The 25,976-nt window shown below is 40.9% G+C and overlaps 2 protein-coding genes across 2 annotated transcripts; both read right to left on the reverse strand.

Annotated features, from left to right (window-relative positions):
* Positions 1–3,519: 3,519 nt before the first annotated feature.
* On the reverse strand, positions 3,520–10,722 carry sec62 (SEC62 homolog, preprotein translocation factor). The gene is made up of 8 exons (XM_079569829.1): positions 10,656–10,722; positions 9,189–9,297; positions 8,632–8,737; positions 7,075–7,252; positions 6,780–6,875; positions 6,643–6,703; positions 6,386–6,505; positions 3,520–4,727 (listed from the first exon to the last, which is right to left on the reverse strand). The coding sequence occupies exons 1-8, from the start codon at positions 10,689–10,691 to the stop codon at positions 4,222–4,224; spliced, it is 1,212 nt and encodes a 403-aa protein (XP_079425955.1). The 5' UTR covers positions 10,692–10,722; the 3' UTR covers positions 3,520–4,221.
* Positions 10,723–11,336: 614 nt separating this feature from the next.
* samd7 (sterile alpha motif domain containing 7) lies at positions 11,337–18,372 on the reverse strand. The gene is made up of 8 exons (XM_079569273.1): positions 18,259–18,372; positions 16,104–16,227; positions 15,800–15,924; positions 15,325–15,406; positions 13,291–13,925; positions 12,812–12,927; positions 12,281–12,391; positions 11,337–11,794 (listed from the first exon to the last, which is right to left on the reverse strand). The coding sequence occupies exons 1-8, from the start codon at positions 18,359–18,361 to the stop codon at positions 11,561–11,563; spliced, it is 1,530 nt and encodes a 509-aa protein (XP_079425399.1). The 5' UTR covers positions 18,362–18,372; the 3' UTR covers positions 11,337–11,560.
* Positions 18,373–25,976: the final 7,604 nt, after the last annotated feature.

Consider the following 25,976-nt stretch of genomic DNA (forward strand, 5'->3'; position numbering starts at 1 on the left):
AGTTCTTGAGGGGTCCCAGTACCTTTGGGAAAACGCTGATCTAAAGCAATGGTTCTCAGACTGTGGGATGTGTTCCCCTGGTCATCTGCAATTTTACACTTTATTTAAGCTGGTCAGGCATGGTTTTCACACGTTTATGTAATTTAAGACCTGGTTTAGGCCTGATATTGAGGTGATACATGTGCAACGTTTGAGAAACACTGACAAAAGCCAACATTTCCAATTTCTATCTCACACGTTGGAGAATCGCTAGTCTGCATTTCAGTCAATAAAGATTTCACAGAGAGTGGACAAGACCTGTGTGCTTTGTATATTTTTATTGCAATGATAAGATACATATATATTTCCAGACATCCAATCTTCATTAAATTATACTCTAATATTGCATTACAGTCTTCAGAAGGACAGAGAGAGATCGAGACCCAATTGTGAACAACTAGGTGATCGAAAGGACTCACAACATTAGTATTTTTTTGTATTTTTTCTCTTAAATTTCTCCCAGAAGTGTGCAGTGACAGCAGCAGCATAAAGAGTAATACCAAGAACAGACGTACAACGGACTGATACTGTGCAACATACAACCCAGTTTTGTCTATTGTGACAAAGCGCACACGAGTTTGACGGAACGATGACTGGCAACTTGTAGAAAGTGGCAAACGCGGACGCTGCCTTTAGATAAAAAAAAAAAAAAAGTTAATTAAAAACACGAGAGAATAAATTATAAAGGATGGTTGACGTGGCGTTGTCGGTCGATGGAGGATGGAAGAAGGCAAAGGTGCAGAAGGAAAAGTTTGGAAACATTTTTAAAGATGTGTGACTGAGAGACAGTTGTAAACATATTTCTGTACATAAACCCCGCATAACATGATGACCACTATATTCACTTAACTTGAGGGAAAAAAAACGTATAAATATCCAACTTTTAGTCTAAGAAAGCTGCCATATTTAGCGGCAGATTTAGCCCTTCTTATGCTAAATGTTGCCTTGGACTTTGCGTCAACGTTCAACGAAGGCGCCATTTTAGATACAGACGGCATCGCGTTAGAGAAGGGGGCGTGGCTTCGCCGAGGGGGAAAATATAATCTTTAGAGAAACACATTTTTCCACTCTTTTTAGCAATTTTCTGGTGGAATATGAACTTATTTATCACACATACATAAAGTGAAGTGTAAATCGGGCCCATATGAACGTTTTCTCACAGCAGATTGTTCAATAGAAGTGAAAAAACGACAGTCGTAGCTAACGCTAGCTAACCGTTAGCATTAGCCCGATGCTAACATGAAGCATCAAGTTAGCATTCTCCGTTATTTATGTATTTATGAGCTGTTGAACCACTTTGCTCCTCTCCATGTCTTTGTATCTTTATTTAGTAGAAAACTACATCCATATTTCAGCGTTTGTTAAAGTAGATTTTGAATAAATTAAGAAAGTTTAGATTTTTCACCAAATCGTTTTCCCCTGTTTTCAAACATGACCATATACGGCCAATTCCAGAGATGCCATCTGTATCTTATTGTTTATCATCTTTTGTTTGTTTTGTTTGTTGGGCCAGCAAACTATTTCATGAGTCGTTCCCTTCATCTCCTGAAAACAACTTCCTGGGCAATTTGGTCCCATGATCCGATCACCATTTTTCCTTCTTGCCAATTATCTTAAAATGTTGACGAGATGCCTGAACTAATACCACAGGCCACCATGATGTGATTTTCCGTGTTAATTTAGCAGTGGTCATAATGTTATTGAATGGATTTATTGTAATTGCACCTTTGTAGGTCCAGACGCGTTTTAGCCGGTGGGAAACGGGCAGTTGTGGTCACCGTTATGAAAGCAGATGGCAACAAGTTAAATATTGACCACGAGATGACAAGCAGTGACGGCGGAAAAAAACAAAACGCACATATAAGTAATAATACAAAAGAATCCCACTAAATCTAAGGTTTACATAGAAATTCATGACACTGAACGTTACAAAACAAAATTAAAGTCTGGGGGAATATAATGGTAGCTGTTAATGCATAGAAAAGAAAGATTTGTCAAAACTAAGCAGTGTAAATAGTTTTTCTCTCAATAGAGTTCATATATAAATGATCATATCTATGTTCATTAAATAGACTCATTAGTTACTAAAACCTTAGTCACTACTCGGACAAAAAGTGGAATTTGCTAACCTTCAAAAGTTAAATGTGTTGGGCAGGTGCAAAGAAATGAACAAAAACAAACAAATTAAACAAGAAAAGCACTGTGCTAAAAGCTTATCTGGTAGAATTGGCAGCACTTCTGTCTATAAACCCATTAATAATAAAATAAAGCATTTACGTAGTACAGCTTTTCTTCAAACCTGCCCAAAACCTTTAGCAAAGATTGTCAGTGAGTGAATATAAAATGAACTTCCATGATAATATGTTTGGCACGAGAGTTTGGTTAACCAGTCTGAAGGGGGGAAAAAAAGAAAACATAATTTTGCCTTTTTTCTTTTTGAATATAGATTAAAAAAAAAAGATCAGCTGTATCCCATTTATTCCTTGGAGACTTCGACTTGACGCCAAACACGAGACTGAGCAGAGATCGACTAAAACATTCACCGAAACTGCACCTCTAACTTTTGAGCGAGGGGGTTCAGGGGTTTTGGTCCGTGTGGTTTGGTTTGTGAAGCGCTGGTCCACGTGAGGAGCGCGGCCCGAGGGGGAATTCAGGCTCCACAGCTGTTTGACAAAGCGAGGGTTACGCGACTGTTGTGACCAAAGAAGACCGTAAAGACTGACTGCAAAATGGCCCCCTTCACACCAAACGTCATGTGGCATTGAAGTCCTTCAGCTTAGTAATAGCACAGTAACAGAAGCAGCTCTTGGACGATTATGATCCATTTTAAAAACGTATAAACTTAAACAGTGGCATCAGTTGGTTTTACAAACTGGGAAAACCCATAACCATTCATCGTACCATTGCCTGCCCATTTAAGCTTAGACGAGAGGTGGTATTGGGAAGGTCTGCAAAGTGAGAGACTTTCATCTTGACTAAATACACAATAGACTTCATGCCCTACAATAGATTGAATTTAGTGAACCGTTGTATTATTCTATGTAAAGTCGGAATAATATAGGGTTTGTCTTACATTGGCATCTACTGAGGAAATGCCTATGCAAGAGGTTATGATCCATAAAGATAATCAAGTTCATGTAGTTGTAGTAGTAGTAGTAGTAGTAGTAGTAGTAGTAGTAGTAGTAGTACAACTAGTAGTAGTGCACACAGCCCAACAGGTGAAGCAGAACAAAATTCTAAAAAGTGATTTGAACCATTTGCAAACTTGCCACCACTGTGTTAACCTATTTTTTGACTATACTTCAATAAGTGATGTAAAAAAAAACATTGCGGTGGCGCCATGTTATTTTGGTCCTAGCTCTTCATCTCCCGTGTGTGTGTACATTTTCCAGCGCCCTCTGGTGGTATTTTTTTGATAACGCATGCTGGACATTATAAATGTGTAGAAGCATAAACGCAATGACAGTAACTACTCTTGGAACGCAGGATGTATTTACGTACAAAAGAAGCTTAAACCATAGCACATGCTAATACCTCTTTCTTAAATCTTTAGTGGCAGATTTAAGATGGATGTCCTAGTGGCACAGCGGGACCGTGGTTAGCGCTCTTGCCTTACGGCAAAACGTCATGTCTTGGAATTGGTGCCTCTATGTGCAGTTTGCATGTTCTCTCCATGTCTGTGCATGTTTCCTCCCGCTGCTCAAGGTTCCCGTCCCGCCCAAGAACTCTGAATCTGGATCTCAGTGAGAAAAAAAACCCCTAGCTACTTCAATTTTAAAAATAAAGATATCACATGAACCCAATCCATCTCTGGTCTGAAGGGGGCCGTCGTCTGTGTCGTTTTACTGATCGCTATCCCACACCTCGACTCTTGCGCCTACATGAACGAGTTTTAAAAACAAAACACCACATTTTGGAGCTGAGTTTCATGTGTATAGTCTTCCTGGGGCGAACAGACAGGTGCCCAGTGGCAGTTTTAAATAACATTTGGGTGTCTAATCCACCATTATAAGGCTTATTCTTCTTTTCGTTTTCCACCATTTTGTCCTTATGGCATTGACTTTACACTTGCGGGTTGGTCTGGCGCGTTGGTCGAGTTTAGTGAAACATCTAAACACTTGCAAATGTCGTGAGGGGCTAGTGACGGCGAACTGGATTTACTTATTTTTCTTTTAAAGTTTATTATTGACAAGTTTTCGTTTCGCTCCCACTGCCCTCCCGCTCCTCTCCGTCCTCGTCTTCGTCCTCGTCTTCCTCCGTGTGCTGCTCCAGCTCCTCTCTGGTGATCATTTCAAAGTCGTTGCCGTTGCTGTGCTGCGATCCCTCGTCCTCCCGCCGGTCGCTGTCCGTGTCCGACTGCCGCTCCGGCTCCGCCCCTTCCTCCTCCGGCTCCGCCCCTTCCTCCTCCAGCCCCGCCCCATCTTCATCCTCGTCTTCGTCTTCCTCGTCCTTTTTCTCGCTGTCCGATTTGTCGCTGTCGGCTTTTACGGCGGCCGCTGAGGAGTCCGGCTGGTCGTCGCGCTTGTCCTGCAAGCTCTTCTTGTTGGATTTGGGGCCCTTGTACTCGTGCGTGTAGAGGGGCCTGAAGGAGTCGATGAAGCCCACGTCCGCCGTGAGGTTGGGCAGGAACCAGAAGTGGTGGCGCCCACCGGTGACCAGCCAGATGAGCAGGAACAGGATACAGCGGGCTAAGGGAGAGACAATTAAGATTCATATTTTAGAAATAGTTCAGTAGAAAACTGTACATACAATTTAAGGATATGATGTGCACGGTTTGCTGCAGTTTGATTGTAGCGACTTATAATAATGCAAAGGAAACTTTTGAATCAGCTCACTGTAACAATATCCAGGAAACAGATCAAAGCAGGTAGAAGAAGAAACAACCAAAGTGAGTACTCAAAACTGTCGGGATTGAAGTGAAATATTACCACAAGTCTGTTTTAAACTTTTTGGTGAGAGAGTATCATTATGACATAGTTAAAAGAGTGGATTTTGCACTTTAGACCCAGTGACTCCATTGATACATTGACTAAAAGGGTGATCAACACCACTGTTCCCACAGACAAAATGTAATAAAGAACTGCCACTGTTTTGTTTCATGTAAAGTCTCCAAGAGTTATTGATCAAAAATGTATTTTTAAATGTAAAGTACTTTGTGATGCACTTGTGTATGAAAAGCACTTCATAAATAAAGTTGATTGATTGAAAACATACTGAATAAATAAGTAAGAATGCAGAAGGGCCAACAACAGCATTAAATTGTAGTTCCAGAGGTAGCATGACCCACTTCCCAGTTTAACAATTATTTTAATGTGTAAAAAACATGCTAAATTCCACTGAAGTCTTTAGTTTTGCTAAAAGCTACATTGCAGTTTATTCCCCAGTCCTTGATTTGTTATCATTCACAGACGACCTGTGACATTGTGTGATAAACTGAATATTTTCAACGACTTTTAAAGCAAAGAATACACCTAGTCATCGAGTATCACTTCTAAACTGGCCAACGTGACCTTGAAGATATAAGAAACAATCAAAAACCTAAATGTTTGTGAAATAAACATAATTCGAGGCATGTGCTACATGATAATCGTGTGCCGTTGACTCACACACGCAAAAAAAGGTTTCATGAAAGTTGTTTTTGTCAGTTTGCGTTTGCCCTTTAAACAAGTTAGTTTAGTTTATTAGTTTATTTGAGCAGCAAACAAGGTACAGACGACAGATGTTTTCACAGGAAAAAGGAGAGCATTTGAGCACTCAAAGGAGTAGGTTGAAGTTTACAGAACTTATGTAAAACCTACCCTTGACTTATTTGTGACATTTTCACAAACTGCAAAACATCATGTTGTGACTACAGGCTGCCTCTATGTCCTATTTCTGTGATTTTCTCAAAACGTTTCCCAACTTCAGTTCATAAATCTAGTTTTTGAAGCAGCCGTTTTAAAAAGTTAACTTTTACAGCATAAACTCTGTAGTGTCTGTGCATTCCTTTGTTGTTTTAAGTATTGTTGTTGTGAGCAGATTCCTAACCACCTCCACAGCTGCACCTTTAACATCGGAACAGTTACACACTATCAGACACATAAAAAAAGAGCTCATAAACATCCCACAGAGAACATGAGAAGCAGCGTTAATCGGAGGTGAAAGTTATAAAGTTGGCTCTGAATGATACAGGGACATTTTAGAGGAAGAGAGAAGCGCGCGTACTGAACGACCATGACCCTGCATCGACACCAAACTTTCTAACAAACTCGAGGGGAAATGAGAATCTGAGAATATTTTGAAAGCCATTCGTTTGTATAGAAACAGTGTAGAAATTCAAACACGAGGGAGATTCATTTGTTCTTACCGACAGCGAGCAATAATATACTGGCCACAAAGCATCCCGCCGCCACACTGAGGTAATACACTCCCACTCTCATCTCGGCCGGCCACAGGGGGAACAGAGTGGCCGCTATCACCGCTATTACTGTCAGACACAAACATAAAAACAAGTGAGGACAGAACTATTTAATCCAGCAGAAACAGTGCAAATAAACCACAGTGGGGAGTGCTATTATGCTGAATTCATTTCTGTATCTGGGGCCAGTGAACCCCAAAACTCACCCAGTATGAGTCCCATGGCGAAGGTCTTAAAATGCACAGGATCGTAAATCCACACATACACCTAAAGGAGACGAGACCGCACGTGATATAGTTGTGTTTTTTTATACAAGTGATGGATAATAAGCAGCAGTTCTCACCTCGTTCCCGTCCAGAAACAGCTGGTCTTCATGAGGCTCGAGTTTGAACTTCTTCTTGGTTTCCTTTTTCTTTTTAGGCGTCCCAGGACTGTCCTCCTGTGCACATAAGAATTACATCGTATTAACACTACTGTATATGCACTTCACATTTTCAAGCTTTTGCCTCAAATTGTTTCTAGCTCACACAATGCCTTTCACAACTCAACATTAGTACATAAGCTATATATTAGCTCTGACCAATACAATGACAATAGTAGCAGTAGTTGTTGTAGAAGTAGTAGTAGTAGTGACATACGCTCTTCTCTTTCTTGTCTTTCTCCTCTGCCTCTTTCTTCTTGTCCTTCTTTTTCCGCTCGTCCTCTTTGCCGCTGTCTCCTTTCGTCTTCTCTTTGTCCTTTTCCTTCTTCACGTCTTTCTCCGGCTTTTTCTTCATCACTTTGAGAGCTCGGTGAAAGAACTGCTTCTTCAGGAGTCTGCACCACAGAAACCACAGAAAATACTTCAAAAACATTCTTTGTAAACACGGGGCCAGCTCACATGAGGCCAGTCATGTGTATAAAACCGCAGCGATTCATCTACCAGGCCTGTGTGTGGCGCTGCGACACTACCACAGATAATAGAACAAGATGTAGATGCAGTAAACTTTTGTGGAATGTAAACTGTGACAATGAAATTGATTCATGGATTAACGATGTACAGAAGAGACGAGGAGATGAGTTTATTCTTCAGACGTAACGGGACTAAAGCAGCTGTCAGTGACCGGACTTTAACTCTCAGTCCAAAAACACAGACTGAATGGAGGCTTTCACCTGTGGCTTGCAGACTGCGATGGCGTGTAGAACAGCGGAGTAAAGCTCATCATAAGGTCAGTAGATTATGGATAACAGACACAAAGCTGGCAGTGTCATGTCATCGTTTTAGTATTTGTTGCGGACATAACAATGGAGCCTCGTAGACGCCGCTCTGAGATCTTTCCACTCTGGGACCTGGTTTGGAAAATGTTCATTTACAGACCCCTAAAAGACCGGTTTTGCAAGGACGACACACTGGATTGATAAAATATTTTTGCGTTTAGTCCTGAGTGTGACTTTGTGTGGACAGCCTTAACCTTTATCGAAAAGCTTCATTCTGATAAAATCATTCCAAAAGTAGCTTTATCATGTAGCCCAGAACGTTCCGCAGTTCGACCCTACACATTTAGGGCAGCACGATATTGTAAAACCTTGCAATATGTGATACGGGTGTGAAATACTGCGATTAACGAGTAATTTGCTTTCAAAACAAGACTTTGAAAAACTAAAATCTAATCCAACTTCCGCAATATTGCACTTTAAAAACAACACTGTTGAGCAAAGTGCAGTACACAGCAGGACAAACAGTAACAAAATCATTGTGGAGGTCAATGTTTTTCAACCTTGTTTGAGCCAAGGCACATTTTTTTCATTGAACACACCACCAGGAGAAAATGTAAAGAAAAGGAAACTCTGACTGTAGCCTATATTCACCAGATAAAGTTGTTCTCATCAGAGTGTGAACACCGTATAGTCTCCCTCGCCTCACTGTCACCGCCACCTGTTGCATCCATGCTTCACTAATTCTCTTGTCTCAAAGAAATTAGCTGCCTGCGGCCACTTACTGATATGGTCAGAGTATTACATAGTTACTCGATCATTAGACAGCACAGTCTCTCGACAACAGCACATTATTTGTGTATAATAATCCATTTGATTTCAAAAAATATTTTTATACCAACTAGGTGAAATTGGATAATTTCCCACCAGACAGCATCTGACGGCACACACTAGTGTGCCCCGGCACAGTGGTTGAAAACACTGGTGTAGGTTGCACCCACCTGTTGCAGTAGTCGACCACAGACTCCCTGGTGGTGAACAGAGCCTCCTCCCCCTTTTTGGCCTTGGCCCATTTGGAGTCCATCAAACAGTCCACAGCTTTAGAGGCTACAGGACGAGAGAGAGAGAGACGGACTGCTTATCCACCCAAAACATAACAACACTGGAGTTCTGACATAGATACAACTTTTGCTTGAATATAGTTGACACTGTTAAACTAAATCCTTCCAAGAAAGAGCAGAAACCTTGAATATATTGTATGAAAAGCTTTGTTCTTTTGACCCGATGGCCAGAAAATAGTGCATACACGTTGCAGTCTGGATTATGAAGAGACAATACTTTGGCATATTTTAAGTGTTCCTTCCAGCCTCTGTGGGGGTAGAGACAGCAGACAGACAAACATGGCTGCCGTACGGTACAGTAGTAACGTGTGGGTGTAATGAGTGCTTCAGTTCCTCCCACGGCTCTTCCCTGAGTAAACAACAGCCTCCACAAACTCAAACAGATCATCCACCGCCACAGGGACATAGTTGTTTGTTAAACTGTGTGGGAGTGTTACCGATGAAGTAGTCGACTCTGTGGCCCATCATGTTGGTGGACTTGGTGGGGCAGTTGAAGCGGAGGTACTTGGCCACGGCCTTCTCCTCCTTGGTCGGCTCGCTCACCTCCTGAAAGGGTGTTGAACAGTCACAATAAAATCGCTTTCAGCAAACTAGAAAGGCTGGGGTAATAAATGAATGTCTCCATGGGGCTGTACAAAAGATCACAGCTGTTTCTGTTGTAACACGATCTAGGGCCATATTGAAGAACATTATGGTAATCACAAAAAGGTTTGAAATGTCAAGAGGTAAAATCAGGTGCAATGCAATCAAAGTCCCTTACAAATGTGGAGATTTCTTAGAACACATTATATAGCAGCTAGCTCTGGATGTTATCATTATTAACATCTGACCACAAGATTTTCTCATCAAAACTACACGAACAAGCTTAAATCCTTAATTGCGAGAGCACAGTGAAGTCTTAGTGAGTCCCCAAAGTTTATTAGTGACCCTGTCCAGCAACATGAGGAGGATGAAGCAATCAAAAAAGCCTTTGTTTAACATCGGGGTCCACAGTTCTACCAGATCAGGACAATGTGAGGCCTGTTAGAACAGACCATATGATACACCTGCCAACTCACACCAGGATCAGCCTCTGGGAGTCACACACTGGGGCAGTGTGTCCAAAACATAATTCCATTCAAAATGGTCTCTGAAATGGAGGAACTGTGCTTTCAGGTTTGAGGTACCAAAGAGCAGCATGTGTCGTTATGTAACGCAGCAGAACATAGTGTGCATCATCTTTGACTGATAGTGTTGAGGTAATTGTAGGGTCTGTGCTGTTCCACATGAAGGCCTTTGCGTAATACAAGAATTAAATGGCGTTACATTCCAAGTATTACCTGCAACCTGGTCTGCCTGTGCTGAAGACTCACGTTACCGCAACTTCAAACGCAGTAAACTTAGTAACGCAGCCTGACTTTAACTTAAAGTTCCAGTTAGTCCGGGCACCATCTGTTGCTGATGGGAGTGTAAAGGCCCCGCTGTGATCACAATGAACACACGCACCGTAAACAACGTGCGCACTGTTTTCAAACTAATCTAATTGATGAAAATACTTGTAAATGGTGCATGTTATGTAAACAGGTCTGGACCTGACGCAGCTTAGCAAACATTTATAGGCTGATTGTTGTGAATTAACCCACAAGGGCTTATGAAGCTCCGACTCAGCAACACTGTAAACCAGGCAGCGAGGAACAGACTGTTCTGAGCCGAGCACATCTTTCAAAGCCAAACACAGACATTTGTTGTTGCCCGGAGCTAACCGTTAGCCTCCGCTAACAGCATCAGTTCATGTGGATCAGGAGGACTGTCCCGGGACTCTGTGGGACACAGTCCGCTCGCAGCACCTCCCTGTCGGGCTCAGATCACCCTAATGTCCCATGGACACAAGGCAACGGCGGTTTATCTGGTTTAAAAGGTGTTACCTGGACCCGTTTCTTGTGCCTCCTGCGCTCCGCCATGATCCTCCAACTCAGCTCTGCACTACAAAGTATCGCGAGACTTGCGCCACAGACGACGTGTGGATGAAACATGAATGAATTTATTTTCTTTTGTTGATGAATGAATGCTCCCTGCTCCACACATATTTATGTATATATGTGTGTATATATGTATATGGGATTATTGGACCATGAAGTAGTTTATGGTGTTTTAACTTTTTAAAGACCATACACAAAAAACTTTTACACACACCTGCTGCAGCCTATTATAATGGTTTCAGGCTGCCATTTGGTGATTCAACAATGGAGGAATTTTCTTTCGCTTTCTCTTTAGCGTGTCAGCGTGTGAATGTAGGGAATTTTCCAGTCTCTAAAAATTGACATGGCAAGTCATAAAGGAGGCAAATGTGTATTAAAAATATAAATACAAAAAAATACAAGCAAATACTATTTATTTTATTTAGTTATAAAATTATTTATTATCAATCACATCATTTTAAAACATACAGTTGTATAAAGACGGCTGATGTAGCTTTGAATTGTAATAAATAGAACACGAAAAAGCAAAAAATATTTTACGCTTTGTCAATGCTGCAATATAAAAATAGCTCTAGTAAAGAACAAATTAATTCAATTCAACTTGGATCATTGGCTTGCACATTACTTTGGAGCACAGTAATATCATGGCAAGGGTAAGGCGTTTGATTGATTATATTACCATGACAAGTTTTTACACTTTACTAATGTATTTCTACCCTATTACCATACTATTACTGTGCTCTAAAGGAAAGTGATACCAATCATTGAACTTGCAATTCATAAATGTCCAGTGCACTGTCCTCCACCTCGCCCCCACATCTGCAAATATATTGATGTAGATAGTATACATTTTAAGCTGTCTCGCTGCTGTTTGAGGGGGGCGAGTGGTTCTCGGTCTCGTGAGGGTCTGAGGACTTGAGCAGGTCGGGATCTCGTGGACTGGCCACCATCTCGTCGCTGTTACAGTTCACAGGGGAGCCTATCTCAGAGGATCGGTCCCCGGCTTTCTCTGGAGGGCCCTGGATCCCCGCGGCGGGCAGAGGCATGTTCATGAGGTACAGGAGACTGCCCATGCGCCTGGACACCTGCAAGAACAGCAATAGATTTGGTTCCTGTTCTTCTTATATGTGCACTATTAAGCATTTGTAAATACTTAAATCATCATTCATAAAAAGCTTAGTTATTTTTTGTTGAAAGACGCTAAACTTTGTGCTGTGTATTAACAGAGATATTAAAAAAAACATATTAAAACATCTGCATTAGATGGACCATGTCAAGTAAGTACCTACCAAGAAAACTTCTGTTTTATTGGGTAATCTAGGATATACGTAGACCACAGGGCACACAATGCAAACTCTACTAGTCTGTTTTGCTCAGGCAAGGTCACACTGTGGTAAGAAAACTGTAAAGAACAGTCTCCTACGAAATAAATTCAGTCTGTATGTTTTTCATTCATGTATTCATGTTCCCACAGCTGCACAATGTGCTATTCTGCTGTGAATATAATGGATGAGGTGGATTTTAAATTGTGTGTTTTGAGGACGTTGTGATCCAAGGTGAGCGTGTTTTACCTGTGAGCGGATCTTGAGAGCTGGCCCCAGTTTCAGCCCCAGTGTGTCCAGTAAATGTTCCTCCGAGAGCAGAGGCAGCGTCTCTCCATCGATCATGTGCTCTTTGAACGTCTGCAAAGTCACACAGAGAGCAAATTAAGAAACTTTCAAACAAATGCAGCATATGTACAAGGAAAAGGAAGGTCGAGGTCAATGCTATCAAATGTTTGCATTTATGCCAACAGAAAAGACATTGCACTGAAAGTTGTTTCAAATGAATATCCTCAACAATTACAAAAATATGATAGAAACCAGAAGACTTACAAATTCTAGCAGAGAATTATAATGTATGAAAAGGTAAGGTTAAGACAAGCTACACTTAATGTCCTTGTAGGAAAATGTCCTCTGCACTTGACCCATCCTCCAGTGCCATGGGGCAACCTGCCAGGAGCAGTGGGCAGCTGCAATACAGTGAACCCACCCACTGAGCTGCAGGTTTATGGCCAGAAGTATCAAGGTTGTATGTTATGTCGCATGATTCATTTGACTGACCTGAGCGTATTCAGAGCAGGTGGGAATGCCGTTGATGAAGTTGTACACGTCATTCACAGTCCACTTTCTGATGTCCTCAGACACTTCATCCCCGTTCAGGAAGAGGTTAGAGTGCCCTGAGGAGAGAGAGCAAGTTAAAACCTGACCAAATATGTCTGAGTCTTTGCAAACAGTCCAGCTTCAGCACATTCTGGCGCCTTGTCCTTTCTTACAGTGAGTTTGAACACACATTTGGCCAGACAATTGCAGAATGAAATGGTGTTTGTCCCAATACAAAATAATCTGATGTGTCTAAAGTGAATGGGTTGATTAAGCAGTTAAGTACTGATATACCCAGGCTGAATATCCCGCGGTCTGGGCAGGTAGTGCATAATGTAGATATTCCGTAAAAAATGTTAGTATGTCATGTCCCTATGGAACCGTTACTGCTTTTAGGAATGCATACTTAAGGGTCTCATTTATAGTCCTTTTGTACACACCTGGTGGAAGGAAGCCATTGCCCATCATCGGGACCATGTAGGGCATCCCGGCGGCAGAGGGGTACATGAACTTGTCCTGAAACGCTGAGCTGGAAAGGTCTTTGTCGTTGGCGCTGCCGTTGGTCCCATCTCCATCCTGATTATTGACTTTCCTCAGCCCGTTCTCCCCATCTTTGTAAGTCTTCCTGCCTCCCGCCGCGAGCTCAGTGTCTATTTTCGCCTGATGGTGCGGCTTGTCTCCCTCCAGCTCTCCTTTCGCCTCCGCTTCCTTCTCCTCCCCGGAAGTCGCCCCGGGACTTTGCTCCACGTTTTTATCCTCCGCGGGACCTTTGATATTGACCGCTTGATTCTCTGACGACTTGTGCACAGCGGGGCGCCTGCCTGCCCGCCGGCCCCTCTCCCGGTGCAGCGTGCTGATCGGCGGGTACGGGCTGGCCGACATCAGGATGCTGTTCGAATGCAGGTCGTCTAAAGTGGGACGGTGCACGAAGACGTCGTGGCCCTCGGGGATTCGCTGGCGTCCCCTGTAGGCCATGGCGTTCGGGGGGTAGGCCATGGGGTTGTCGATGCCGATGAGCCCCTTCTGGTGGGCGTTCTCCAGCTCCTTCTGATGCAGGATGGCGTTCATCTCCATTCTACACAGGAAAGAAAGCAGTATCTCTGTCAGTTCCAACCTCCGTCTCCCAACCTCCTAACCCTATTGTCAAGTACCTGAGCAGATACTTGGGAAGTACATTCATTTTTGGTCAGATGAGGCTAAACAATAAGCTTCGAGGGGCCCTAGAAAATGGTAGGGTTCAGTATTCATGCCTTTCAGTCATGTGACCTTTGTTGTTATGGTGGCCATTTTGAATACCGAAGTAGAATTATGCAGGTACAACATGCAACAATATCTCTTCTCACAATGAAAATGAAAGACACCTGATTGACATTGGCATTTTTATGTACTGTGAAGAACCAGTGCGTCAGTGTTCAAGCTACTCAAGACGTTAGCATGCTACCGGTGAGCATTTAGCTTCAACATGATAAACACATGTGCACTGATAGTAACAGCTCAGATCTATTACTGCAGTATTTCCTCAGTGTTCATAGATGTGAGCCACACATGCGTTTATCGTGTTGAAGCCATTGACAGTTGATGAAAGTTGCTACCGGTAGCATGCTAACGTATTGAGCAGCTGAAACATTCACTCAGACTGAGACTCTGTTGACATGACAAACTGTAAAACTCACAGAGAAAGGTTTTCTGTTTTCTCTTTGATGTGTTAATTTAGTCTAAGGAGTGAAGCAGATCTTTAGTAAATCCTGTTGTAGCTCGACAGACAGAACTGCTACGTCTGTGCCACATTTGCTGGTTATATCACATAAACGTGTGTCTCTGGGGCCGTGTTTTAACTATTATCTTCTTGAGCAATGATTACGAGTCATAAAAATGCCACTGTTAATCACTTGTCTTTCATTGTCATCCTGAGTAGAGATATTGTTACATGTTGTAGTACTGCATAATGCTACTTCGGTATTCAAAACTGCTGCTGGAACTATGTGTGATGTCATTGGAAATGCATGTATAAAGTACTATATGTTATATATTATGTTATATTTCTGAGGCTGCAGCGAGAAATTGTTCCCTGATGCACAGATTGTAAATGCTATGTGTCTTTTCCGAAGAAAAGGAAGGAAATGGAGTTCATCAGCTGCATATGTTAGTCACACATAAAAGCAACATATTAAAAACTTTTAAAAATGGCTGGACTTAAAAGACAGTCAATAAATAGGGCAACGCAGACACTCTTTTATTAATAATATTCAGGAAATGTAACTCTATGGACGTTACTACCTGCTCCATGGTTGAAGTTGCCCATAACATTCATGTTGTGTGATCTCTATTCCACTATGCATATACATAAATTGCACAACATTGCTGGCCTCATCACTCCCTATCTAACCTGCTCGCCTCCTCACTACTTTTGTTCCCTCTGCAGCTGAATGGCCTTTGCTAATTTCACATTATTGCCAGTGAGATGTGAACTTTACCTGGCAATATTTTGCTTGTGAATCAGCTCCTGTCGCCGGGCAACTGTTTCCATGGGCTCAGAGGGCATGAAACCGTAACCAGCTGCGAAAAAGATGAATAAAACATGATTTTTTTTTAGCAAGGCTTGACATTAATTATTTTGTCCACTGACATCTACGGTTAGGCTTTATCTAAATTAGGGCACAATTAATCGCAATCACTTCAAAAGGAATCACTAGATCACAGTTATTATTTAGGCAGAACAGTATCCTTTGCCAGTTCTAACATTTTCCATCTCCAGCTTGACTAAATATCTTAGCTAGTTTTAAACCATTAGTATTATTTTCTTTTTCTCCTCCTCACGAGCTCTAACACTTATTGCTCACTTGAGGATGAGTCTACATTTCTTTTTCTCTTCCCCCAAATACATTATGTTAAGTTATAAAACCTGCAATACCAATGGAGGTGAATAGAGATAAGCTTTTAAATACTCACCAGCCCCAGGGAAGCCTCTCCCAGGCAGGACGTTGGCGTGTGGGGGTAGAGGAGGTCCTAGGTGAGGCGCCATGTGCATCTGTCTTGCCTCTGAAGACACCATTTCTGTGGGAGGAACCAGCTCTCTGGAGAAAGCACACAATAAAGCTTAGTATCATCATAAATATTTTTAATCTAAATTGTAATCACATTAAAGGTATTCACTATCTGTTATAATAATCTTTCATCTCGGTTTCCCCTCGGTCCCCTTACTAGTTTGCTTCCAGAGAAATTAGTCTCGTCTACTGTACATTAAGGGACAGACCTCTCCATAAATCGTGGCTCAAACTGCGTGGGGACGCCTTGTAGTCTCTGCTGCCCCTGGGCCAAGATCTGCGGAGCCATGGACATCTGGTTCCTCATGAGCAGTTCCTGCCTCTGACGCAGCTCTGCACAGACAACATTTCATTCAACTCAGAATAACCCGGCAAAACAGCAAATGGTAGGCTATATAACTGGCCACATTATGAGTTATGTTGTGTAAAGCAGAGATGTCTGGGTATTTTACAAGCCTCTTCTTGTGACTTGACATGAACTGGACTCAAACTTGACTGATTTTTGCTCTCAAGTCACCTCTGATTATACTCTTTAATAGATAAGACTTATATAACCAGAAAATAACATGTGACTGAAACCATAGTCGACCAAATTTAAGCAGGATGACACTCTTTGACTATAATAGATCAGTGGTTCCTTAACGTGGGGTCTGGGTGCCTCAGAAGCATATATATATGAGAAAATCATTACATATTCTTTAAAAAGAGGGGCTTTATACTGTTGGGGGCCATGTGGGACCTTTGCATCCCACGCACCAATCACACACTCTCTTCAATGTTCTGCCCTCAGGGATGAACAATAAAACTGGCAATAGAGTTTGCAATAAAATGTTTTTCTCATGCCCCGTCTTCCTATAGGGGGGGATGACAAGCTGGAATGATGGAACTTGTCATAACCCTTTTATTAACACTTGCAAATCTCCATAACTGCTTCTGTATCCCTGTATGCATGTGGTTGTGTGGGCTGGCATCTATATGCATGAGAAAAGGAGCAATCTCTTTGTATGAGAAGTTCATGCCTCAAATACAACTTAAACAAAAACATACTGTACAATTGGATGTGGATGATGCACTTTTGTTTTTAACTAACTTTTACGAACTGCAACTTCACCCTGAATTAATTGAGTAAGAAGCACAAGTTGAGTTTTCAAAGGTTATATTAAAGATAAATCAGTCCGACATTTTGAAAACAGCAAATGGCTCACGTATGGTATAGCACTGTGGTTAGCGCTCGTGCTTCACAGCTAGAAGATCTGGGTTCGATTCCCTGGACGGGGCCTTTCTATGCGGAGTGTGCATGTTCTCCCCGTGTCTGCGTAGGTTTCCCCTATCACTATAAACATGTACAATAGGCCAGTGTGTGGCCTATTGTAGAGTGTGTGTGAGAGTGCGCGTGGGGGATGACGAATGGAAATTGGCCCAAGCCTACAATCCAGTGTGGCTTGTTCATTAACATGCACTGTCCCTGCCAAATAAATAAACCAATAAACATTTTTTTAAAGTATCCTCTTTTTGTTTTTCAGCACCAAAATAGGTATTAAAGGAACAGGCCACCGTTTTTCCATACTGAGATATGTTCTTGCCTGAGATTAGACAAGTTGATATGTACCCCCACTGGTCTGTGCGTGCCCATGGAAGAGCTTGGTCGCTTCTTACTATACCACGTTTGGAGCTATAGGAACATACTGGGAGAGGCCAAATACTAACAACATCTTCGGTCGTTTTGCGTGACGGCACAAAGACAAGACAGGTACGTATCAACTTGTCTAGGCTCAGGTAAGAACATATTTCAGTGTGAAAAAACGGTGGCCTGTTCCTTTAATCAACTTAAAGTATTGGTTTGGCTTTCGATGTGATACGTATTGCAATATAGTGCTGTTCCAGCCCTACTGTATAATGTACCTGCTACATTGTACCTGCGCATTAATGCCAGTTTTAATGTATTTATTATTATTATTATTATTATTATTTATTTTTATTTGATTTGATTTGATTTGATTTGATTTGATTTGATTTGATTTGATTTGATTTGATTTGATTTGATTTGATTTGATTTGATTTTATTTTATTTTTAATTTTAATTTTAATTTTTATTGTATTTTATTTAATTTTAATTTTAATTTTATTTTTATTTTTATTTTTATTTTTATTTTTATTTTTATTTTTATTTTTATTTTTATTTTTATTTTTATTTTTATTTTTATTTTTATTTTTAATTTTAATTTTAATTTTAATTTTAATTATGTCGGTTTTTTGTTTTTGTTTTTATATATATATCAACAGCCAACAGAGGGCACTATAGCTGCGTGTTAAAACTCGCCAGTCTCCTCATCATTTGCGTCACGTCACCTGCCCAGGGCTCACCTCCTGCGGACATGCCGTTGACCAGCCGGTACCAGTGCTTCTCGTCCAGCGCGCCCTGCTCTCCCAGGGACGTCATCTTCCTCAGCTGCTCCCGCGGGGTCATCACCTCGCACCTTCCCTGACCACCTGGTGAAGAGCAAAGACACGTTATTAGTGAGTCTGCTGTAGCCGACACGCCTTGTACCGCTATCAAATTGCGTTTGTGCAGAACTGAGACACTTTCTGGTCCACGTGTCTCCAAAAGTGAAGAGTTTCAAATGTGAAGCCACTGATTGATTTCGGTCCTGCAATATCGAAGTACGTCCACTAAGCGGCAGCATTTCTCTACAGGCTACTTCATGCCAAATCACCTTCATTAGTGGCCAGTATTATCTTCTGTATTAATTAGCCTATGTGCAGTTTGGTTATATTCTGTTCAAAATTGATGGACTAATTGTATTGCATTGGAAATATTTCATAAACTTTCAAATGTTCCCATAATTGACAGGCAATGGGCAAGCTTAAAAAACCCCGATTGAATTATAAACCTGCAGTTTTATCATATAAGGCAGCTGGAAATGTCCTGTTTCACCACCGGATATCGCCAGTTACCAGGCCCTTCACCTTGAACCTTCAACTCCCATAAGTCTGTAATAACAATTGCACTAAACCTAATCCTGCTTACATTTGACCCTTAAATCCTTTCTGTGCCTTTGAAGTCTGTTGAAACAAATCAATTTGCATGAATTTCTTAGCTTTAACGCCATACGGGCTTTTAGTATTCACACCGCATCTCCGAATGCTCACAGTCTTTCAGCTGAGCCAGCAGACAATCGACTCAGACACTGCCAATTAGCTTTTAACACTGCAGAAATCCCATTACAGATATGATACTGTAAGTGCAATAATCCTTTGGGTTTAATCCAAGGGAGGCCCATGGGAAGCTTCGAGAAATCTCAAGACTGTCACTACTTCAGACTAACATAACAACTTTAACTTTATCTAGACAAATTTGTATCTTGAGACCCATGTTTACTCGAAACTAGGCTAAAATGAGCATTACTAATGAAAGGCCAAACAAAGAGTAAAGCAAGACGAAGCCAGGACTGGGAGCCAATTAAGACTAATTTAGCGAAACCAGGTCATAGTCAGGACTTAACCAGGTCTAAACTAAATGAGGATAAACAATGAGGCGTGCATGTCCAAAGCTAAATCGATTCCTGGTTCAAAAAGTTCAAAAAAAATTGTGTAAACTATAAGCCATACGTAGAGTTATGATCGTATATGGACTTAAAGTGATAGTCTGTAAGATTGCAAAATGAGGAGAGGGAGAGATATAAGAAAACAAGCTCACTACTCCTCCCCTCGTGATTGGACCTGAAAGCCGCCCCTCGTTCCCTGTGTCCGTGATTGACTGACAGGTTCACCGGAAAACTCGTCTCATTCGTCAAAGTGATGGAAACGGGCAATCTGATTAGTTGCATGTAATTTAATATTACTAGAGCTGACTTAACATTACATTTAATTGCAAGTCCATGTAAACGCTTTTTAAAGCTTAATATTAATTTTTTTTTAAAAGTCTGTGGGAAATACTAATGGGAAACTTGACCTGCAGACCCAGAAGTCCCACCCACTCTCATGGTCTAGCCTCAGGACCCACCTTTAACCTTTAACCCCTTAACCCCCGCCAAAAATTAGTTGTGTCTTAAGGTGCAAGAACAAGAGGAATGACATTAGAGACGATAAAATATAGCCCCGGGAATGTTTACAAGCAATTAAAGGGTCTATACCTGGATAATAATTGGAGAAACTGTGTTTGGTTAAGGTGAGGGTTAAAAGGTTAATGCATGCTAACCAGCTACCCAAATAAAAACATAAATTTTCTCTTTTTCTCTCATTCTGTGACCCAATGAAAATGACGCCCCAATCGACTAAACTACATACCAGATATGTTTTGTTTTATATCAAATGTATAATTTAGGACATGATTCATATTCTGTTAGGCCTAATCTAAGAACTCTCGTGTCCGCAGCCTGCGCTCCACACCTGTGACTCACACCCGCACCCCATCTTGAGAGGCTCCAGACATGTAAGCACCCTGGAGCTTTGCCCTGCAGCCCTCGCACCTTATCCCCAGTCTCTGCAGTTCCCTGGAGGACTAATCTGAGGTGTGTAATCCCTTAGCCTGCCTCAGTCTGTTAGCCACATCTGCTAACTGACCCGCTAACCTCCCCTCCCCCAGGCCACACCACCGGTCGCTCCACCTCCGGATCCTATTAGCTTAGTCCTGGCTATACAGCACTTTAAAGGGATGTGTTGGCGGTAATCCTCACGTTTAGAGTTTTACCCTCAACAAACCTTGCCTGTTAAGCATCCCGGACAATGCGACCTAAGTACTAAGCCTATTTGCCACCGTTAGCTCTGGGGAGGGGGGGGCATGTCCTAAAAACACCTTAGGTTTTACGCCTAATAGGAATTCGGGGGGATGAAATTGAGTTGGAAGATGCAGGAGGGCTTGCAGGGGGAGCATGAAGCAGATCTTGCATCAGCAAAAACTTAAAAATTTGTTATGGCATCTACAACTTCCGAGAGGCCACTGAGACTAAGGTCACTTATAACATAAGCCTGATTATAGTCCTAACAAGTGACTTACACTTCACCTCCACGTGTAAGATTTCACTCAGTAAAGAGCAGAATTTACAAACATTCATTACCTATAATAGATACAGACGGCATCTCTGGAATCGGCCATATATGGTCATGTTTGAAAACAGTTAAGGGGGAAAACAATTTTGAGAAAAAATATTCTCTAATTATTCAAAAACTACTGCTGAATTATGAAAATGGTTTTCTACTAAATAAAGATACAAGGACATTGAGAGGAGCCAAGTGGTTCAACAGCCCATAAATACATAAAATGAAATGGAGAATCCTATATGATGCTACATGTTAGCATCGTGCTAATGCTAGCTAGCGCTTGCTATGACTGCCGTTTTTCGCTTCTACTGAAAAATCTGCTTTGAATAAATATCCATATGGACCCGATTTAGATTTGACTTTATTTGTATGTGATAAATGAGTTTATATTTTGCTAGAAAATGGCTAAATGGCCAATAACCAGTTTCAGTGAAAAACTGTGTTTCCCAAAAGGTTCTATTTTCCCCTCGGCGAAGCCACGCCCCCTTCTAGTACGAGATAGATACAAACAACATGTTGTCATAGAAGGGGGCGTGGCTTTGCGGAGGGGGAAAATAGAATCTTTTGGGAAACACAATTTTCCACTCTTTTTAGACATTTTCTGGTAGAATATGAACTTATTTATCATACATAAAGTCAAGTGTAAATCAGGCCCATATGGATATTTTCTCACAGCAGATTGTTTAGTAGAAGCGAAAAAACGTCAGTTGTAGCAAGCGCTAGCTAACTGTTAGCAATAGCCCCATGCTAACATGAAGCATCAAGTTAGCATTCTCCGTTTTTTATGTATTTTTGGGCTGTTGGATCACTTTGCTCCTCCCCATTTCTTTGTATCTTTATTTAGTAGAAAACTATATTCATAATTCAGCGTTTGTTAAAGTAGTTTTTGAATAATTAAAGAAAGTTTAGATTTTTCTCCAAATTGTTTTCCCCCTTAACTGTTTTCAAATATGACCATATAAGGGCGAGTCCAGAGATGCCGCCTGTATCACGTGACAATGAACAACTGAAAATTCTCTGGTGGTAACTATGGTAACTGGCGAACAGCAGAATTTTTGTCTTTTTGGAGAATCCACATGAAAAACTGTCTTAAAGTTCATCGTCTTTTCTGTCAGCGCATATAAACTAATATCCAATTATTTTCTCTGAAAGGTCTCCAAAAGTCAATATTCAAAAACATGAGCGTGATGTTGGCCAGAAGAATGGACTTTCATTCATTCAATAATATGGCAGGTTTGCGAATCCAATCACTTTCAAACATTTGACAATTTTCATTCTGAAGATTTCTTTAAAAAAATGTATTTCTCCCATAGAGCTGTATTGGCCCTGAACGCCACCTATCTTTACTGAGTGAGCTCACCTCCTCAGATCTGACTTCAACCATATTTCCTGGGGATAAAAATGACCAAAGGACATTGTTAAATCTGAAATTGCCCCAGGACGTTGATGATTTTAATGAACATTGCACTGGATCTGCAATGTCGGTAATTTACTCAGTTTTACCTTTTTTTTTTCCAGGAACGACAGACAGATAATAGTAAAACTGACTGATGACTGTTATAGTGAGGGCTGTCACAAGGCTAACTAATACCTAACAATAACTATAGCATATCGACTTAGCGTTCAATAAATGACAGATACAAACAATAGGCTACATTTTGGGCCCAATATATATCGTTTTTCCAATTTTTCTAATGTAATACTGTATTTTTACCCAAAGTATGTCTGATTGTGTTTCATGTTTAGCGTGGGATATTTTACGATCAAGTACTTTACGAACAGAGCTTTACTGTCATCTTTAAGCTTTAGAGCTAGTTTCTGTTGCATTATATGTTCTTCAATAATATCCTTTATTGTGATAGTTTCCTACCTCAATATATCCAGCTCTAGATTTTGTTACCGTGACAGGCATACTGATGGTCACAGTCCTTTCATTCATTCGTGTTGCTCGCTCTACATCTACCTTTCGAATTACCAACATGGCAGATTTGCACAGGCATAGAAACTCCGTGGACATCAGTGTAAATACAAACGATCATTACTTTTATGACCCATTCCAAAAAAAAGCATTAGCTGACCATGTTCAATTGAAAACCTATTGATGACTACTTTCTAGAACCCTTACTATTTTGGCTGTACATCGGTTCCTCTGTCTACGGGTCTGGTCGGCAATGAGGGAATTCAGTTACAGTTGTTTGGTCTGGAAAAAATAAAATGGTGATGTACCTTTAAATATTTCATGTAGTAACAGCCAACACATTCCTATACATGCAATAAGCCAAAGCAAAGTACATTACAAAAAGTGAATATCAAGCATTGGCTTAAATTACTTGAATTGAGGAAATGTATCTTGTTTTGAGCGGTTTTCACTCATTTAGACACTTTTCCTGATCGGACCAAGTTTACTTTGCTTGTTTGAGGACATTTCAGACCAGTTCTAGGGTAAATCTCGCTTGAAATAAGAAAGTAAAATTGCCAATGTGATAAGACCAATTTTCTTACCCCATTGGCAAAGAAAATTACTTGAAATAAGGGACGAAATGTATCGAAACGAGTCAGAAACATCTCAGAACAAGTGAAATAATCTAGGACAAATACCCAAGAACTTCTTAACTAGTCAAAACAACTAAAATTTGGATTATTGTGCTCAAATTGAGATGTTTATACTGATCTAGTTAATTACTTTTTGCAGCGTAAATATGTGCCTGAATGCATCGTCGCTCTCAATGTAGCTGGTGCTTGAATGTGAATGGAAGTTACAAGTAGCTTATATAGAATTAATCTATTAAGAAATCCGATGTGTAAATAAAGTCTCTAATTACTGCAGCATTTTAAAGCGCACACATGAATAAGAAGGTTAAGTAGTTAATGTATACCATATAGTATTCCGTTTTTGCAGTCCTGATTAAGTGCGTGAATGTATGTACGGTCTTTGCGGCTCTTCAACTATTCATGTTTGTTTTTTGAGGGGTCAGTGTTAATGATGTCTCTTCTAAGTAAAACAAGAAAAAAAAAAATGCACACTTCACATAATCCCGAGAGTTTCCCTCTGAGCATCAAACGCGGGATTTTTTATTATGAAAAAGTCGCTTGTGGTGAACTGACTTTACAAAGCTTTGACTTGTACTTTGAAAAAAAAAAAAAATCGCGCTTATGCTGTTGGTTCTTTTGATATTTGCTGCAGTGCTCATTAAAGTTACAATCTTGTGAGTGTTGTGCAATATTGAGCAAAAGTCTTCCAGTAAATACAAAGAGCCAAAAGCAACATGAGACTGTGGACCTCTGCCAAGGCACTGCTCCTATCTCGCATTTCTTACCCTGATTTTTTGAGCTTTGAATGCCATGAAACAGATTTTTCCACTAATAAACGGTTAACACTACTAAGCAGTGTCAATGTATATGTAAAGGCTTTGTAAATAACCTATCCCCCCGCTCCAAAACACATCTTGACACCCCAAATCAAATCCAAATACTTGTCAGATTTTTCTCCCCCCCCCCCATAATTGTTCAGCCCTGCTTGTGTTAATATTTCCGAACAGGCAGAGGGGCCACAGCTGCCAAATCCCGGGATTGGTGCTGGTGGATTTGCAGTTGCCCGGTTAATCTCATTACAAGCGTGAATTAAAGGGAAAAATTGCTGACGACTTAAGTAAAGCCCAGAGGAGGTCATATCAGACAAGACTGAAGTATTGTCTAGCCCGGTTAATCCGCTCACACTTCATACACACAAGGCTAAACCCGTGCACATTAGCCAAAACACTATGACCACCTGCCTTTTATGCAGCCCCAACATCAGCCTGTTGGCCGATATCGTGGCTTCTATAACGGAGTCGAAAAACTACTATTTGGCCATTAGGGCTTTCGCAACACTGGCTGTTTACTCTCCCCGTGCGCATCTCAGCTGTGCACTTGTTTTCCTGCCTTGGGACAATTTTGAAGCGCACTGAACACCCCCCGATGAGAGCTGCAGCGATGGAAATGCTCTGCCCTGTTATAGTCGTCAGGCACTGAAATTTGTCCCCTTGTTAAACCCTTTTCCTCCTTCAATGTTCACTTTAATAACAATGTTTGCCTTGTCTAATATTGGGTGGTAATGTTATGGCTCGTTTTAACTCTTTACAGGTAGCGTGATCAGCTGCTTGTTTTCAAATGTGGCAAAGATGAAGAGATGGTCACAGAAAACGAGCTTTCGAAATGAATAACCACCATAGATATTGTCCGTATGCATATTTTACATTCACCACTAGACCTGGTAAGTGTTTGCGGCTCCTTACAGACGATAGACTGGCTGTTCGGATCCAGAGACTCGCTGTGTTCCTTAAAAAATATGCTGTTTATTCACTCATCAGAGCTATGATTTACCAGCAGTGGCATTGAGAGGATGTAGCTCATAATGAGTTTAATAGAGTGATTTCAAGGTGGTCCCTGTAATCGCATTGGATTTGTGCATTAATCCTTTCCACTGCTGCGAGTTCAGTTATGTTTGCTAACGTTTGTGTGAGAGGATTAGACGAAGTTTACAACAACAAAAATATCTACCAACGGGATATCTACATTTGCACAAAATTATGGAAATCCAGTTACGCGTAAAAAATGTGTAAAACTGCAACAAATGTTTACAAAAGTGGCGTTAGACGTGAGCACGGACGTTATTTTGAAGGAAAATGTTTTGTTGTCCTGAGGTGTGACGTGTTACTATTGTGAATGATTCCCTTTGAAAATGCACCTTTTTTGTCACTCTCTCTTGGCTCAAACCTTTTAAATTATGATTTATGCAGTTATGGGAAACACTTTACTTTAGTACTTTCTAAATTTAGTGCAATGTACTGTGCTCTGTAACAATGTGTAATAACTTGTACCTGTGCAGTACATACACAACCTGCACTGCTAATAATGACTATATACTTTTTGTCCCCACAAAGTCCTTGGTATTTATTGTATATAAGATATCACTATTTACTATTTAATTGTTTTTTCCTCACATTTCCTGCCTATTTGCACCCCCTGAGCGTTTCTAAGAGTAAGTAAATTTCTCCATTGTG

The sequence above is a fragment of the Gobius niger genome (genome assembly GCF_951799975.1).
Source record: "Gobius niger genome assembly, chromosome: 13".
Lineage (NCBI taxonomy): Eukaryota > Metazoa > Chordata > Actinopteri > Gobiiformes > Gobiidae > Gobius > Gobius niger.

Coding starts and splice junctions, on each gene's coding strand:
- sec62 (XM_079569829.1), bottom strand. CDS start 10,691: ATGGCGGAGCGCAGGAGGCACAAGAAACGGGTCCAG. Junction 8,738..9,188: donor CAGAGTCGACTACTTCATCG/GTAACACTCCCA, acceptor CTCGTCCTGTAG/CCTCTAAAGCTGTGGACTGT. Junction 6,704..6,779: donor TGTTTCTGGACGGGAACGAG/GTGAGAACTGCT, acceptor CGTCTCCTTTAG/GTGTATGTGTGGATTTACGA.
- samd7 (XM_079569273.1), bottom strand. CDS start 18,361: ATGACCCCGCGGGAGCAGCTGAGGAAGATGACGTCCCTGGGAGAGCAG. Junction 12,928..13,290: donor CAATGGCTTCCTTCCACCAG/GTGTGTACAAAA, acceptor CTCTCTCCTCAG/GGCACTCTAACCTCTTCCTG. Junction 12,392..12,811: donor CCTGCTCTGAATACGCTCAG/GTCAGTCAAATG, acceptor GTGACTTTGCAG/ACGTTCAAAGAGCACATGAT.